The 18,737-nt window shown below is 35.3% G+C and overlaps 2 protein-coding genes across 2 annotated transcripts; one reads left to right on the top strand and one right to left on the bottom strand.

Annotated features, from left to right (window-relative positions):
- Positions 1–1,417: 1,417 nt before the first annotated feature.
- LOC111024027 (Protein kinase superfamily protein) lies at positions 1,418–14,129 on the bottom strand. The gene is made up of 6 exons (XM_022301602.2): positions 13,765–14,129; positions 13,163–13,521; positions 12,931–13,066; positions 4,816–4,952; positions 4,581–4,704; positions 1,418–2,110 (listed from the first exon to the last, which is right to left on the bottom strand). Exons 1-6 carry the CDS (start codon positions 13,814–13,816, stop codon positions 1,635–1,637), a joined length of 1,284 nt encoding a protein of 427 aa, XP_022157294.1. The 5' UTR covers positions 13,817–14,129; the 3' UTR covers positions 1,418–1,634.
- Positions 14,130–15,769: 1,640 nt separating this feature from the next.
- LOC111024059 (Ribosomal protein L17 family protein) lies at positions 15,770–18,247 on the top strand. The gene is made up of 2 exons (XM_022301639.2): positions 15,770–16,057; positions 17,606–18,247. Exons 1-2 carry the CDS (start codon positions 15,841–15,843, stop codon positions 18,013–18,015), a joined length of 627 nt encoding a protein of 208 aa, XP_022157331.1. The 5' UTR covers positions 15,770–15,840; the 3' UTR covers positions 18,016–18,247.
- Positions 18,248–18,737: the final 490 nt, after the last annotated feature.

Raw genomic sequence — 18,737 nt, 5'->3', positions numbered from 1 at the left:
GCAATCTTTTGAAATTAAAAGTTTACGGTAAAAATTGACAAATGATAAGTTTAGAGTAAAATCGATTTTTTTCTCATGAAATTATTGTTATATTTATGTTTTTGTAAACGTCAATATTAATTAGGACAAAATTCGCTTTTAGTCTCTAAAACTAGAGTTTGGTGGTGGCTATTTAGTTCTTGAGGTTTCAAAATAGATCACTTTAGTTTGTTAGGTTTGAAAAATGATTCTAAATAGTTTGTGCTTATTTGACTCGCAGTTACTAACGAAAAGATAATATTGCTGTAAAGTCGTTGATTCTACTTGACTTGGAAATGGTAATTTTTAATTCAATGTAATAATTTTTATAATATATTTAAAGGGATTAAAAAACCTCTATCTCTAAATTTGAAAACTCAATTAAAGGTAAATATTAAAAGAAAAATTGGGATTTGAGCATTTCCAATAAAAATCTCTCTTATTTGATTTAATTTATTTAATACTTATATATGTAATGTATTTATTACCATTTAATTATTTCAGTAATAATTTAATTGTCAATTTTCTTAATTTAACCATAGTTTTATTTTATAAGACTTCTTTTTTTGTAGTTTATTCACTACAAGATATATTAATTAACTATTATTTTTGGGAGATTGAACTATACTATTAGTGGTCTTCTTATATCTATTATTTTCTCTAATTATTCATATGAAAACCTTTGTGGTCTCTCCTTGCTCGTCCTTTGCCCTTCTCTTCACTTGTTGTTGGTGCTAATCTATCGTCATTTCTAGAAGTTTTATCCTTCGTTCCAAATTTGAAATTGGAACAAAGGTTCATTTCTTCATTCCACTAAGGACCCTTAAAATACCCCAAAACAAGGGTCAACATGACATTGTGCTAAGCAATAGACATGACAAAGGCGCACAAACAAGGATGGTGGTCAATGCAATGGACAATGATTGTCAGAGATGGATGATGCTTACAACTAAAAGAGAGAGACAGAGGAGGAGAGAAAAATAGATACCAAACTCGTTAAAAACCAAGAGTACAATTTATCTTGTTGTCCTATTAATTATTTATAATAAATTAAAATAAGTAAAGAAATATAAAATTATATTGTCCATTTTCTTTTCGAATTCAAAAATATAAAGGCGAGAAATCAAAACTATCAACTTTAGGAAAGAAAGAGGTGTCTTAACCACCAATATAGAAGTGCCAAATAGGCTGGCTATATTGTACAAATTAAAATAAAAAGAGAAATAAAAAATATATATATATTTTCTGTAGGCCACATTTTGATATTTTACAGACAGATGAGCAAAAGGCAAGATACAAGATCGTAAATAAAATCAAAGGTCAAAGGAAACAGGCAGGTCAATTACAAAATCCCAGAATGGCGTGTACATGAATAACAGGCAAGAAAAATCCAAGATCATGCCGAGGCGAAGGATCAAGCATGCAGGTTAATTACAAAAATGTCCTTACATCAAAGTTAGAGCGATGTGTCCATATAATAATTACACTTCCAAATGTTGTACACGACATGGGTAAATATTACAGTTCCATGTTGGTGATCAACAGTGTCGAATGACCCTGCGATCATTTACAAGACACCAATGTACGACGTCTTACAGAGGACATTTTCATTTCACTCATCTAACCCTACATGCTGCAGGGCCGCTTGGAGAACAGTTGGGGTTAGGAGACCGGCAACTAGACCCTGGACCGACATTGTTGGTAAACCTTTGCCGCATCCTGTAATCAGGGATGCCGCCTCTAACAAATGGACTACTACCCGTTGATGAGTATTCACTTGTACCGTTACCGCTCTGTAGTGGTTCCAAAGTTTCAACTACATCGCTCATTAATGGTCTTGCTTTCGGATTCTGGCTCAGGCAATAGTACGCCAGGCTGCAGGCCTTCTGTGCTGCCCTTATCGAGTATTGATTTTCCAATCTGGGGTCAATTATTTGGAGCAGCTTCCTCTTGTCATTTAGTTTAGGTCGGGCCCAATCTACCAAATTCTGCTCCTTGCTTGGTTTTGTCTTGTCAACAGACTTTCTCCCTGTCAAAAGCTCCAGAAGAACAACACCGAAGCTGTATACATCACTCCTTGCTGTTAAGTGCCCTATAGGTTTCAAAATGGAAGCTTGGTGACAACAAATCCACAAGGTTACTTCACTATATCGAAGGAAAATTTTAACTCATTCTCAGCACTAAAAACGAATGCCTATTAATGTAAAATTATATATGAAGTATATACCACGTAGACAGAAAAGTGGCAAGTTAACTAATACCAACTCTGCAACTTAAGAATTTCCATGCCATTCAACCTCCAATAGCATATAGAGACCAAAATAGCAGATGGTACTAGTCCAGTAATTTTCAACTCTAGGCTTTTTTCCATCTAAACCTTGCACTATGGAGTGTAATAAAAGAGTTCTAGCATCAAACAATTCAATGAAATTTTCCATCCAAATAACAAATCTTGACTTTTTGATCAGCCGAGATTTTACCTTCACATTATTTTCTCTTATTTATTACATAATTAATTATTATTATACTTCGATAAAATATACTTTTAGTCCATGAAGTTTAGGCTTTGTATCTATTTGGTCCTTGAAGTTTCAAAAGCGACACTTTAGTCTTTAAATTTTGGAAACAGTTCTAAATAGTCCCAAAAGTCATTTGACCGTTAGTTGATCAAAGGGTGCTGACTGGGCTGTTAAATAGTGACACGGACTTGCCAACTTGTCAGATTATTGTGGTATTATGAGTTGAAAATTAGACTGGTAAAAGTTAAAAAAAAAAGGAAAGAAAAAGAATGTATTAATGGTAAACGTTAGGAACCAAGTAAGAATATGAAGATTAATGTATTAATTGTAAACTTAATCACAAAGTAAGAATATGAAAGGACAAGATGAAAATAGTATAAATATTAGTTGAAGGAACGTAAGAGGTAGGCTTTTGGCTTAAGAATAGGAGCAGCACAATTGTGGGAACTCTTGGATTTCCTCTATTGTGTAACTTGGTTCTCTTCTCGTTTTTTTCTTTTTTGGATAAGAGATGGAAAAACTTGGTTCTCTTCTCTAAAATCCAAGTAAGTTCTATCCGCCCAAAAAGTTCAACTTCACAATCCCAAACTGATTTGGAATTAAACATAGGTGCTTCTGTTAGAAACTCCCCATCTTAGACATGAGTTTTCAGCATTTCCAATCCAGCTCCAAATCAAACACTAGACCATTATAGCCCGAAGAACAACAATGAAGCCGAGGATATAAATTTTGGTTGCATAGAGACATAATGAATATCATTGTCATCTACATCTATTGTGTGCGTTTTGAATGATAGAAAAAAGTGAAGAAGGGCAAGATACATAGTGTTCATTCTTGGAGGGAGCAAGGAGCAAAGAGTTGAGGATGGAGGAAACAAAGGTTGAATGGCAGCAAGTAGCCATGAGAGACAGTTGACAACGACCACGCAGCAACGGAGAACTCTTTCTTCACTTCAGAAGTCGATTTCAAAGAAGAGATTCAACATGATTTGGAAAGGAGAAAACTCAAATGTAGAATTTGGGGAATGAAGAGTAGAGGGTTTGGCAATCGAAACCAATGAACAGCTAAAAGAGAGAGGTGGAAATCATAGCATACTGGAAGAGGTTGAATGGTGGAAGTAGTGATTGTGATTATTGTGTTCCTCGTTGGTGCTTCTATTTATAATCCCATTTTTGGAGAACTCTTGAAACACCTTAAACAATTCATGGTAAAATCAATGTCACCTTTTCTTTCATGGTCTAATTCAACAAGTATTTGGCATTCTCGTTTCAAGGTCTTTCAGTTTCAATGGATGTTTGATAATGTTTCAAGTCAACACATTGTCCAGCTATTATTCGGGCCAAATTTTCCCCTTTGTGGTCGTCTTCTTTGGGTTAACACCATCAAAGCCACAATTGCAGAAATTTTGTTAGAAAGAATCAAATAATTTTTTAAGACGAATCTAAAGTTTGGGTGGAAAGATTTGATATGGTCATGCTCAAAGCCTCAAAATGGTGTTCTCTATCCAATTTATTTGTTCAATTTCTAACTTTTAATTGATGTATGAAAATGAACTTAATTTGTTAAAAGATACAAACTCCGGAAGGAATAAAGCAAAAAAATAGTAATAGAGAGAAAGAAAGATACAACCATACCCGTCTATATAAAGCTAAAAAGACAATAAAACAGCCAAATAAAAAGCTAAAAAGAAGATTAAAAAAAGGCCTCCCAATTAGAGCAAATCATTCTGGGGGAATAATTTGCATAAAGATTGGAGAGCACACCATTGAGAAAATTTCTACAAGTAATATTTGCTTTTATTTTCCCTCGCTTGGATTCATGTGTTTGATATGCTTTCATGTTTTCATTTTTCCTCGTTAGGAACCTTGGGTTAATTCTACTATTTGTTTTATTCCATTCCCTTTGGGAGCTTGTTCTCTTGAACAATTTTGTATCTTTTCATTATTTCAATGAGAAGTTCGTTTGAGAAAAAAAAAATGGAAGAAAGAAGATCAATCAAATGAGAAGTTTGCGCAAGTTCCAATGAGAAAGAAATGATCATACCAGTCATGACATATTCGGGGGCAGCATAACCATAAGTACCCATTACTCGAGTTGAAACATGGGTCTCATCACCTTGTGGTCCAGCTTTTGCAAGTCCAAAATCAGAAAGCTTGGCTGTATAGTCCTGCAGAATAATCGGTCAGGTGGAGGAAAATGAGAAGAATATCCTCTTATCCACAAGCTTGAGAAAAAATAATAATAATAACAATTTTGGTGCACAATAAACTTCACATACAGAGTCCAACAGTATATTAGAGGTTTTAAAATCCCGATAGATGACAGGCCTTTCAGCATTATGAAGGAAAGCAAGTCCCTTGGCTGCTCCAAGAGCTATCATCATTCTTCTTGCCCATGGCAATGGAACAGTCGTCTCTGAGTCCCCACATGAAAGATTATGTAAAATTTAGTAGAACAACAAATCAAGCCAGTCAAGCACTACAATATTTGAAATAATTACTATTAGCATAAATTATGCTTTATAAGTTACTATTCAAAATGCAAATAAATTCATCCCTTTTCTAACTAATAGGACAGTGCAATAAAAATTCGGAGTAAATCTGGTGACATGAAGCATGAAACTTTTTTTCTTTTTTTGGGTGACATGAAGCATGAAAAAGATCAACCAAGAAAAATGATATGAGAATCATAAGCCTGAAAGTCAATAAAATGAAGATACTGCATTACACAATAAGACACCCAATCTTTTGAGATCAAAAAACAAGGAAAGTTGGGAAATAATTTAAAGATCCATATAGATACTAGAAATGAATTCTCGCCAAATTGCAACAAAATCTTCTATTATTGCCATAAAAATCTAATGCTTCTTTCCTTCCAAATGCACCATAAGAATTACCAAAAACAGACAAAATAACTTTCCTCCATACTATTTTTTGCCTTTGGAACTCAAAATCCTCTGCGAGTGATCAATAGTCATTGTAAAACCAAACCAGTTCCATCAATCTGCAGCTTGTAAAAACAAGAGAACTCTATTTCTGAAAATTCTCTTTAGACATGGAAGGATCCTACTCTTTGGGCTTGAATTTTCAACCAAGCACCACAACCAAATAATTTCACTACAATATTCTTCAAAAAATTGTTGGAACACCCTACCTAATATATTGAGAGTGTTCTATGATTTTTTTAGTACAGTATCATCGATATTAGTCTCAATGAGACTTATGTTCCTCACTTGTCAAAGAATATATGATGCTAAAACAGCTAATAAATCCAACTTAATTAGCCAAAATCATTGAAAAAGTTTGTTCAAAAGGCTAAAATGTCTCTCCCTTCTACCATAATCAATTTCAATCTGCTATTGTTTCTAATACACACATGATTAATATTTGTCTTACTGCTAATGAGCTCACTTGACGAGTGGAGAAGAAAGAAAATATTTTTTTTTTCAGAAAGAGACAAAGATTTCATTATAGAGAAAGGAAAGGGTATACAAAAAGATTGCAAGGGGATAAGGTGCCTCTTCCCAAACTCTCAGTAAGGGGTTTAACGAAAGGGTCCAATTCAGAAGGAGAATACTCAAAGGGAGTATAAAAAAGTCTTGAGCAATTTCACCCAAGAGGAGGCAGTGTGCTTTACAAGATTCCGAAAACTATTAAAATTTGTAAACTTATCTTCGAACAACCTATTGTTTGGTTCAATCTGAATAGATCAAGAGTAGATCTGGTGATGCTCTTCAATAAAGCTCTTGCCTTTCCTTTTAACCACCACCCTGAAAGAAGATCTGGAAGGATGAAATTCATATCGTTGAGCATGCACCAATTGCAAATTTTGGCATTCCCCAAAAAAGGTGATCTATTGATTCTTTGTTGTTGGCACAATTAAAGCAAACGTAAGGACATGAAAGAAAGTGGTGATTTTTCTTTTGGACTCTATCTTGAGTGTTTAAGCTCTTGTAACCAAGATTCCAAAGGAAAATTTTCACTTTCTTAGGCGCCTTGACATTCCAAATCTGATTAATCAAGATATCGTCTATCTTTTCACTTTTTGAGGACATAAGAATGCCAGCCAACTTATAGGTGAAGCTTCTAGAATCATCTCCCTTGCAAATTAATCTGTCTTCCATATGGTTTGAAGCTTCCTTGTCTGGCTTAACCAAAAGATCAAGCCACTTTTCAAACTCCCTATCATGGAGGCTACTGACATTGATTGGGAAGTTTTGGACGTCATTTTACTTGCTAAAGGCTTTGGTACCCAATGGAGAACTAGGATTTGGACCTACCTCCAAATTATTCTATTATCATAAATGGGCAAAATACAAACTACATTGAGTATTCATTGAGGGCTCTTGAACAGATGGCTATTAGCTTCGGGGGGAAAATTAGGCTGATGATCTATCTCATACTTGGGGTCTGCCCTTAATGGCAACCCTTGCTCTTTCTCCATTCGGGCCCCATTACTGAAAGAATTGACAACTTCAGAAGTGGTAGAACACCTCTCTTTATACAAGAAGCATGATCACCTTTATCCAACTAAATTAAAAGGTTCTTTGGAACTTTCTTTGGGAAGAAACTAAAGACAGAAAAAAGGAAGGTGGTGTCACTTGCTTATGGGAGGGGGGCTGCTTGGAATCAATAATCTTACAAAGTTTGGAAAAAAATTTTCTTTGGTTTAAAACAGTATAACTGTATAAGGCAAAGGGTCAAATCGGAAATTAACAAGGATATTTTGTACATCAGGTTCTCTCTTAGGGAATGGTATTTTATACGTTGAACTCTCTTTTTGGATTGTCTAATGATTTAAAGGTTGAGACACATGGACGCCTTGTGGACCATCTATCCAATACAAAAGGTGTTTCCTTCCGCATGTTGAAATTTCTGGTTCCTTAACTGTGCACAGTTCTTCATATGGTCGCAATTCACTTGGGTCTGTCGATAGCATTGGGTACTAGATTATGGCCACTTTGGTTATCCTTCCTAAAGTTGTTCAAACCATTGTTATTGCCAATTTTTGTTATTATATTGCTTATGGGACAATTCCATTGTTGGACATTCTCCGATCGATGCTCTCATCGAAGGCTTTTGGATGTTCTTTTCTCCTGTTCAATATATTAGTGTAGCTTTTGCAGATTTTAGGAGATGGTTTTGGTTGTTTTGGCTCGACATTTTGTCAAGATATTAGGCGTTTTGTTCTTTAATGTTTTCTCTTGTAATTTTTGCAGATTTGTTCTTTATTTCGCTGTTTAGTCCTTTTTTTTTCTTTTTTGCTCCTTTTGTAGTTTGTATCTTTGAATATTTTTCTTCTTTTTCATCTATCAACGAAAATTTTGTTTCTTGTTTAAAGAAAATATAGTTGGGGAGATTTCACCTTAAGAAAGAGGCTTTATGGTCAAAAGTTATTATTAATATTATTCTTTTATAAGAAACCAAGTTTTCATTGAACAAATGAAAGAATACACAAGGCATACAAAAAAAAAGGGTAAACAAAAACCACCCGCTAGGAGGAACCCAAACCAACAGAAAATTGCTCCAATCCAACGAAATAACACCTAACTGTAAAAATCTTTTATAATCTTCCTCAGCATGGGGAAGCTTTCCTCCCCTTCAATCCGTAATTTCTTTCGTCTAATGAAATTAGCTTCTAGTCTCTCTCACACACACATAAAAGAATGATAATGACCAAAATGAAGCTTCTTGATCATCTTGCAGCTCTGGCTATCCTATGAATAACTATGACCATCATATAATTAGAAAACTTGGTTGAATAACCCCAAGAAGAACATGAACAGCTTGAAGTAAAGAGCTTGTTGAGCATGGAGATATTGAGGAGATTTTATGAATACAACTAAAGATCAATAAAATAATTGAATAAGTTGTTTCTATAAAATCTAGTTAAAGAAACAAGCATTCTATGTCAACTAAAAAATATTGAGTGTTTGCTTATGGACTTGAATTCCAGGAAAGCAACCTCAAGTTTCTCGAGCACTCATCCCTAAGTACTTAAACTCGTGACATTTGTTCTAAATTCGCAAAAAATTATTCAAGGAAGTTAATTATAAGAACCATGATGGGTTGATCTAATAATCATATCAAAGAGACGAGTCACGAACTTCGAAGATTTTGAAGTATTGGAGTCAACTTTTGGTGGACATCAAACAAGATTATAGGATGAGTTTCTCAATTCTAGATATTATAAGAGCAGGTCGTAGTACTATAAGACCAGTTGAGGTAAAATAATATGTAACCCAAGATCTAATCAAGCTCAAACCAAAAGATATTTAAAAGGGGAAATAAAAGAATCCTCAATTAGTGTACATCAAAAAAGAATAGTAACCAAAAAATATTTGGACAGTGAGCTCCTTTTCTTCCTCTTTTCTCATTTTTCTTTTTTGACTTGGAAGAAATCTTTTGTTAGAGAATTAAGGAAAACAAGAGGCTGCAGAGCACCAAAGAACAATAAATGCTTCAATAAAAACCAAACAAGGAGCTCCAATTAAAAAAAAAACAAAAAAATCTAAAAGCACCTCTCCCAATCCTCTACAATTAATATTTTCGTAGTTCCTATGTAATCTTGGTTTTTTTTTTATAACAAGATACGAACTTCTCATTTATTAATAAAAAGGAAACTGTTCAAAAGATACAAACTCCCAAGGGAAGTGAGAAAAACAAAAAGGAAAGTGAACCAAAAAACAAAGGGACATAACCCAAATGAGCAAAAGAAATTAACAACAATAAGATCGTAATAGCTACTATCAAAACGATCCTCCAAGATGCAAGGAAACATAAAAGAAATCTTTAGGAATCTGTAACTTTCAGACATGCACGCAACGCCAACTTTATCGTCTGGATATAGGGCTTTGAGTTCCTGAGAAAATTTGGCTCGAATTTCAGCAATTTCTCTATCCCGGTCAGCTTGTATCTCAAAATTTCTTCTAAAGTGCTCCTCTAACAAAGTGACTCGTTCTTTGCAAAGCTTGACAAGCTCGGAGTTAAGAAAGGCTAAATATGCATCCAATTGAGAAGGAGATAAGCTAGAAATGTACTTGAGGGAAGAAGTTATGAAATCTTTAGATAATTCCAAAGGAATATCCATGCTACCAGAGAAAGCCTCTTTATAACAATGAGAAACTTCAAGTTTAAGATGAACTAACCGAAGGGGCCCCTCACTATAAATAAAAAAATCAGGGGCATAGAAAGGCTCTTTAGCTTCTAAGGCCAACAAAAAAGAGGAGGAAAAAAGGAATAAAAGCTTCTCAGTACATTGAACCATCAATCAATGAATAATCCATGAACTAAGAAAGTAAGTCTGCAAAGAGACTTTTCGTTTCCCGTGAAATCCTCCATTGATAAACCACCTAGATATTCAAAACCGAGTTGTAATAAAAGACTGTCCGTTAAATGGGCGAGTAACCATGCACCAACCAAAACACCTTGATAACCGAAAAGGATGTCTTGAAGATGAGAAGATGCATTTAAAACAATAAACCAACAAACGATCTAATCAATTTGCCAAAAATAAGGAAAAACGCCAAATAGACTCTTCGAAACACTCGCCAACTAAGCTGCTTAAAATAATAAACACTCTCCAGAAAAACTGCTACCCTTATAATATCTGCCAATCTGCTAATGGGAAGAAAGGGTAAACGGCACCCCTTCATATCCCGACAACCATTAATTCATCTGCTGCAAAAAATCTTCTTGAAACCCAAAAAAAGAAAGTTCTGAAGGGGAAAACCCAATAAGCCGAATATGCCCGATTCTTCATCTTTAATAACCTTAATCCTGAAAACATAAACCCATCAAGCACAAATATACGCACGAAACTTCCTTGCTACACAAAAACTCAAAAAGCATAAATGTGAACCATTCAACTTCCCAAAACATCTTTAAAATTAGAGGTCCCTATCAATAGGGACAAGTGTAATCTCAATTTCTTCAAAAAATGAGGAATTATTGTTTGCTTTGAAAATTATGACTTCTTATCTTCTTTTTGCTCACTAAAAAGGATCTTAAAAATCTTCCTCAAATGATTGCTCACAAATATCTTCTATAGAAAGGTCTGACTTTGGGGAAGAATCCAAACTACTAATACTAACCGCTTCATCATCGTCTTCAAACTCATTATCCAAAGATTCAAGAGAAAAAGTCCTATGAGTCAAACCTTAATTAGTGTAGTTTATTGAACCAAAGGAAAGATCATTTAGCTTGTCTGATCTATCTTTAATAACTCTTTCTCCTTCCTCATGGAAAGCCTCATTCAAGTTCACTTGTAGCTGCTGTGTAATCAAATTTCCCAACAAAAGATGTTAAGTTTTTTGCTAAATGTTTTTGGTCTAACCCTGGAATGGTCTTAACATTTTGTAGAGTCGCCAAAAAGAACACCGAAAAACTCTATAACAATCATAGAGGAAGAACAAATTATCTAGGCCTTCTTTCTCAACTACTTCAAGAAAGAACACAGCAATTTGGCAAAAAGCAAGCTTTAGGGATCTCATTACAATTTTTAAGGAACTGACCTAACAGAGATGGAAGGGTCCATATCCTTGTTGAATGAAACTTATGTTTGCTTTGCTTTATCCCCATGCAGGAGAGGGTGAGGAGAGTAGAGGAGTTCGTGCCTATTAGCCTTATCACAAGCTTATCTAGACCATTGCTAAGGTTCTGGCCAATAGTTTAAGGAAGGTCCTTCTCCTTCCTAGAATCATTTATGATATTCAAGGCCCTTTATTGCAAGGAGATATATTTTGGGTCAAGCTTTTATTGCTAATGAGGTTATTGAAGACCGTAGGAGTCATAATAAAAAAGGCGGATGTTTAAGATTAACTTTGAAAAAACTTATGATCATGTAGATTGGGACTTCTTGGATAAGATCCTTTAGAAGCAAGGCCTTCGGTTTAAATGAAGATCTTGGATTTGGACCTGTATTAGGGCAATTAAGTATTTGTATTTTGTTCTTGTTAACAGTTAACACCAAGTCAAGGGGGTAGATCTTGCTTCTCAAGGTCTTAGGCATGACCCTCTTTCCTTTTTTTTCTTTCTTTAGGTTGTGGATATTTTTAGTAAGCTGGTGTCTACGATTTTTATGAGAGTGAATAACTATACTCTTGAGGACTTTTGAATGGGGATGGATAGAATCCCGCCTTTTGCAAGGAAGATTCTTTCGTTAATCATGATCGTATTTTGCCAATTTTCAAAATTGTTTCTAATCTAAAATTAACAGAGGTAAGAGTTCAGTCACTGGCATCAATAGTGAAGCTTCTAAATTGATTTATTGGGCCTTTCTTGTGTGTGATGTGGGTAACTTTACTACCTCTTACCTTGAGTTTCCCCTTGGCCACAGTCCTAAGTACTTGTATTTTTTGAATCATTTCACAAGAAGGTCTAAAAACGTCTTTCTTCCTACAAACTGGTGCCCTTCTCAAAGGGGGCAAGCTAACTTTTATCCAGTCTATTTTAGGTGGGATTTCAACTTCTTATTATTGTTTAGTTTCCTACTTCTGTTAGTAAGAATTTAGAGAAGGTTATGAAATGTTTTGTAGGAAGGATTTGATGAGGGAGGGATAATAATTCTCATTAGATTAGGTGGGAAGTTATGTCTAGGCCGACGGACATTGGGGTCTGGTCAGAGGTAACTTGAAATTGCACAATGAGACCCTACTAGCAAAATAGTTATTCATCCATCCCCTTCAATTTCTTTAGTCTTCTTCCCAGACACATTCTCCCTCCCCTCCTACTCCTACATCAAAATTACTTCATGTTGCCAACACAAAAATAGTGAGCATAATACAAAATATTATGTCAAATGGGATCAAATGAATAGTTAAACTGAGGTAGTGAGGTCATACAGAGTAAGGCCTATCAAATGGCACACGAAAACTTCACCAATGGATCTACCAGACTAACAATAGATTTAAATTAAAAAAAAATATTACTGGTGAGAGTGGTCTCTGTCACTCATACTCCACACTAAAAATAAACCATACATTTGCGGAAACTGGAAAAGAAATCAAGAATTTTAAAAGTAATAATAAATTAAAAAGTACTGCACTGCATTTTCTGATTATGTGGGTCAAATAATATGCATGCATTGATCAAAGAATATAAAGAATCTGATTCGTAACAAAGAATATAAAGAGTAGATTATAGGTATTGTAGGTTGAAGTGGGGCAGAGACCACACGTTCAATTTAAGATGAAGCGTGCGTCATGCTATGGTCAAGGAATCACTAATCATCCACATAATCTATTTCATCTACCGCTAAGTATCCCAGAATTAAATAAAGTTAGTACCTACCCAATCCTAAGAAAAATGCAAAAGCAATTGTCTAATAGAGACTGAAAGTAAAAGCATTATTGATCAGCGAAGTAAAGAAGAGGAAGAGCAAGATAGGCGTGTACTTCGAAAGAGGTGGTTTTCAAGGCTTCCTCGAAACATGAACTCATAGACAAGTAATCTATGATCGTCCTCGCAGCAGTAACCAATCAACTTTACAAGGTTTGGATGTCTTAGCTGACCAAGAAAGTTGACTTCTGTCTGCAATAGAGCAAAACAACAAGGGAATGAAATACCAAAGAGAGAGAATGGACTTAGAAACATGAATTGTAGGGTGACGTAAGAGAAGAGACATACAAGCCATTCTCGGTGGCCCTGGAGGCCTTCCCTATTGAGAACCTTGACAGCGACAGGAAGAGACTTGAGGCCAACCCTGACGTTCTCATCAATGTAACCCTTATAAACAGTTCCGAAACCGCCCTCTCCAAGAATATAATCGGAGCGGAAACTCTTGGTGATCGTTTCCAGCTCGTATAACGTGAAGGCGATAACATGGGTGTAAAGCACCGAATTCTTTCTGAAGTCCTCGAGGTTGCGAGGGGTCGAAGGATCGCTTAGATCTGATATGGACCGATTATGAATATGCCTTTTATCTGCAGCATTGTTGCTGCCGTTTTTCACAGCCAAGGAAGATGATAAAGTATGCAGCTGTTGAACTGTATAAGAATGATTTCAGAATTGCAGCAGAACCGTGATCGTCTTAGTTTTATTCAGTCAGTTTCTAAGTTGAGCATTTTACAAAACTAAACCGAAAGCGTGCATACAGATAAGATAATAAGCACATTGCTGAAGGAGAAAATGACATTGACCCTTATGAGAAGAAAACGAAGAGACGAGAAAAAGCCCTAGATCTGGGTTTCTTGAACAAGAGGCAAGAATTGATCAAACAGAAAAAATACCTTGAGCATTGGAAACAACTGCAGACTCTTCCCTGGTACCGCAGTTGCCCATCTCGACTCCACTTAGTTTGCTGTCGCTGAAGTTGTGATTGGGACTGTAATGCAGCAGTGCTGACGGCGGTAGGCTTGGCTGGTGTGCTGACTAAGTGGACCAAAAAGCAATAAATGGACAAGTTACTGTTGCAGTAGTGGTTGTAATTGTAGAAGTGACAGTGACAGTAGCTGTGGCAGACCTCGGGGGAGAGACGGGACTGTTGCTCCAGACTTTCATTCTTCAGCGATATTGGCTCTTTTTCTTTTTCCTTTTACGGGTAACGATGTTAAACACTGGAGACTCTCCCTCCTGCTCCCTTCAACTTTTTGCCTTCGGCCCTAGCACTGTCCTGTTTTGGTCTTATGAAATAAAAAGTTTTTTTTTTGGAAAATTTGCACTTTTATCCTTAATAAGCTTAGCAGGGGCAATTTTTTCTACTTAGACTGCTCTTGAGTGATAGTTGAAAGGGTGTGTTCGGAAATAAATTTAGCACTGTTAAAATTATTGTTATAGTTACTGAAATCACTTCATTTTAAATTATCATGTTTGACTAGGAATAAATTTGATTTTAAAATTTTTTAAATCATTTAAGTGATTTTTTGAGTAGTAGTGGGGGGTGATTTTAATTGAGGTGATTTACATCTCAATATGAGCCATTATTTTCAATGCTAAAATTTCTCCTGGGATTTCATTTTTTTTATTTGCGCTCTCTAGCAGGGTTGTCTCATTTTTTGTCTTAAGAAACTGTGATATACTTTTCAGATCAACCAATCTAGACTAACCAATATAGGCTTGACCGCCTCAAACCGATACGTAAATGTTGAAAAACTCAAGCCAATCAACTCAAGTTCAACCAAGCTCAGTCGATGAGCCCAACAAGTGACAAGCATGGCCCGATGACCTCGAGCACCAGCATTGGTCGACCAACCAGACCGTGTTTGAACACGGGTAGACCACACATTTATTTCATGGTACTTTGATTTTTATAGTTATTATTATTATTATTTGATATAATTCTATAACTAATTTTTTAATTCAACAATTATGAAAAAAAAAAACCAAATTTCGAGATTAATTTAAAATTCAACTATTAAAACTTCCAATAATACATCGAAAAAAAATGTTAATTACACTACGAAATTAAGGGTGCATTTGATTGATGATTTGAAAATATAGACGTGAAAATAAGAGCTTAAATGAAAATAAATTGTATTGATGGTTTTTAGTATTTTAAATATGTGTTTAGTATCATATTTATACATTGAATTTCAATTTAAAAAATTGTTCAATTGTGTCGTGAACTAATTTGAGTTACCATCAGAGGGTGTATTTTGGAGTAATTTTAAAATGGTTAAAATCACTTTTGTCATTGTCAAAATAAATTGTTTTTCAATTGATGTGTTTGGAAAGTTACAAATTAATTGTAAGAAAGTTTTAAATCACTTTAAATTTATTTTTAAGGTACTTGATGTTAATTTTGAAAAATCAATTACACTTGAATCTATTTTTTCAAAATCACTCATTATACCGTCGTTTCGAAACACAACCTAATATTTAACTTGATATAAAACAAAATTACCTAATTTATTAACATTTCGTAGAATTATTATTCACAATATTATATAATCTATAATACGTTATATTTTGTGATTTTTTAACCGAAATAAACATAATTTTATAACATGAAATGGTATATTTATAAAAGTTTTTATCTTATTATGCTTACAAATTCAAAATCTGAAAAGAATGGGGAGATAAAAATATTGTTGGAAGAATTCAAAATCTGTAAGGTAACAAATTTGAAAACAAATCTGCCCAAAAATATTCACTTCCGGATTGCATACCTACCAAACACCTAAATTAACGTATATATATATATATTCTTTTTTTCTCTTCTTCTTTTTGATAAAAGCTTATAGCGTACAAATTGGTAATTTCACCATGCTTCTGTATATATAACTGATCGCCCTCACCGAAGCCGTTCAAGACAACCTACTCCTTATCTTGTTATCCATCCATATACCAAAGAGGACACTCGAACAATGGCAATGGCGTTTACAACGGCAGCGACCAACAGCCGATGGAGCTTAACAGCATTGAGGGCAGCGCTACCTTCTGTGGGAGTAGAGATTCATACTCCCGCTCGCGTCAGCTTCCCGTCGGCCACTGGTCGAGTCAGTTGCAGAACCTGCAGCAAACCGATCGCCTCTTTTTCGGGTCTATGCCCTTTGAACCCTCTCATTTCTACTGGTTTATCAGGTAATTCCATTTACTCTCACTCGTTTTTTATATGGCCCCATCTAATTTGATTTTTCCTCTGCTAATTCATGCGTCTACTCTGCTTCTTATGGCAAACTGATTCATACCCTACTAATCGAATGGTTCTGCAATGTTTTATCGTTTAAAGTTTGATTTCTATTTGAATTGATTCGTCTCTTCTATTCGGCAGTGTTCTATATAAATTTTGTAGTGAAGTCGCCTGCTAATTTTGGTAACAATGGGAAATCTTAAGTTCATATTCGCTGAAAATGAAACATTGTTCACAGTTTCGTTCCACACCTATCAGGAAACAATTCGAGCGAATCTCTCTTGCCTAGCCGTGCTGCATTTTGTCTGTGGTACTCTTGTCAACCACAGGATTGGATTGGCTGGTATCCCGTGGTCCATCGTAGTTCAGAATTCTTTCAAAGGGTGGTTGGTAGGAATCTTGGGATTACCATAGGAACGACATTTAGTATTTGGTTAGTATTTTGATTGAATTCCTAGGCCTGGAATTATGATAAATATGCCCATTGATTGAAGTAGGTGGATTTTGCGGATTTCTATCATTAAGTATCCATCCTCCATTAACTTTCATTTTCTACTCCTACCCATTGACAAGCACGATAGCTCAAATATTTTCTTCCCTCGCGCTGCAACTACCTACGGGTCCTAGATTGAATTTCTTAGCGTCCCATCCGTTGCTCCTTTGCTTAGTGTTTCCCCTTGCCCTAATGTATTCAGACCTGAATTGAACACCTGTCTCTTGGGCACCACAATTTTATTCCCAACATTTTGTATCCATAGTACCGAGTGGTCTATAATGCGCTTGATTAATACATGGTTGAATATAAATTCTTCATATTAGATTAAAGTCTTGTGCATATGATATAATTGTTTCCCTCTATGGAGCCTATTATTACTTTCACATATTAATTGACAAGCTATGTTTATATTCCAACATTATTCTATGAAAGATAATACAAATTCCTAGATGCATTTGTTATACAAATACTCAATGCATTTCAGGTTATGAATTCAAGCCTTAGTCGATGAGGATTGTACAAGTTTCTTGACAGTGAATATCGTGGAGTTAGGCAATTAGCTTGTGAAATTAGATGATGTATGATATAAGCTAGCTCAGACGCCCATAATTTTAATAAGAATGATATGTAATCATCATGAGTTGATTTAGTTATCTTTAAGGTCCAATGTAAATAGTAAAAAGCTTAGAGAGAATAAGTTCAAACCATAGTGGCTACCTACCTATGATTTAATAGCTTATGAGTTACTTTGACAACCAAATGTAATAGGGTTAGTCAGTTGTCCTATGAGATTAGTTGAGGTGCACGGCCTGAACACTCACGGATATTAGAAAAATATAGAATAAGAATGATATGTTGTTATTTGTTACATAATTTTATCAAATAAATTCAGTTATTTTAATCCCGAGTTTCATACAAGTTCATGGGAGCAAGATCTTCAGACAGCTTTTTATTCAGTGTACTAACTACTGTAGAACCTGTGATGCGCTTGTCCAACATGCAGATTTTGACAGCTTTGAACATAATTTTACAATTGTTGATAGTGGTTGTCGATATTTTGCCATGAGACATGGCAAGCGGGTACCTAAGCTCAATAGGCCTCCTGACCAACGGCGTGCACTATTGCGAGGGCTCACTACCCAACTCCTTAAGCATGGTCGGATCAAAACCACCAGAGCGAGAGCAAGTGCTATGCGTAAGTATGTTGACAAAATGATAACATTAGCAAAGGAAGGTTCTTTGCATAAAAGGAGACAGGCTTTAGGGTTCGTCTACGAAAAACAAATTGTCCATGCTTTATTTGCAGAAGTCCAAGATAGGTATGGGGAGAGAAATGGTGGATATACCAGAATTATTAGAACACTGCCAAGGCGAGGGGACAATGCGCCTATGGCATACATTGAACTTGTCTAAATACTTGCCGGTTCTGTTTGTATCAGTGAAGTCAAGTAGGAAGGGCGATGAGGTTTAATACTTTTTGAGGCATTGCCACATGTATGATTATAGACCTTGTATTAATATCTGCATATATATATATATATATATATATGCATGCAGGTTATAACTATTTTGGCAAAGTCAATTTGGTATACATTATGAGGCCTGGTCAATTTGTTAATTTTATTCAAAGTACATTTACATGATATTTGGTCGGCTGGAGGCTCAATATGACTCTCTGTTCTAACCTCATCAAGATCATCTTTTGTTCACTTTGCTGTTGATCATCCTCCTATAATTTTTTTTAGTACAACAGGTGGGGGTGGAGAATCGAACTCACAGCCTTTTGATTAGAGATTAATGTCTCAATCAGTTGAGCTACGCTCGGTTTGGCACCATCCTCGTATAATTTTACTCTATATCCTTTTTCTATTATTAAACCTTGCATATTATTTGGGCTGCCTTTTTTTTTTCAACAACCTGAATGGGCTTGTTAAATCAAAAGGGCCACCCTGCGGTCATGCTACCCTGCACATATTCAAATCACAGTGTTTCTTTGCAAAGAAAATACAACTTTTGATTCTGAATTTCCTGGTTGATTTATTCTATTATTTTAAATTACTTAACATGTAGAGTTGGTTCTCGTCAGGTTTCAGAATAATCTATCATCATGCCGCATTCGTGGTATAATCTCATGA

Source organism: Momordica charantia (assembly GCF_013281855.1).
Source record: "Momordica charantia cultivar OHB3-1 chromosome 5 unlocalized genomic scaffold, Mcharantia_2.0 BLBB01000005.1, whole genome shotgun sequence".
Taxonomy (NCBI): domain Eukaryota; kingdom Viridiplantae; phylum Streptophyta; class Magnoliopsida; order Cucurbitales; family Cucurbitaceae; genus Momordica; species Momordica charantia.
The sequence above is the reverse complement of the archived record's forward strand: the minus strand, read 5'-3'. Positions and strand labels throughout refer to the sequence as shown.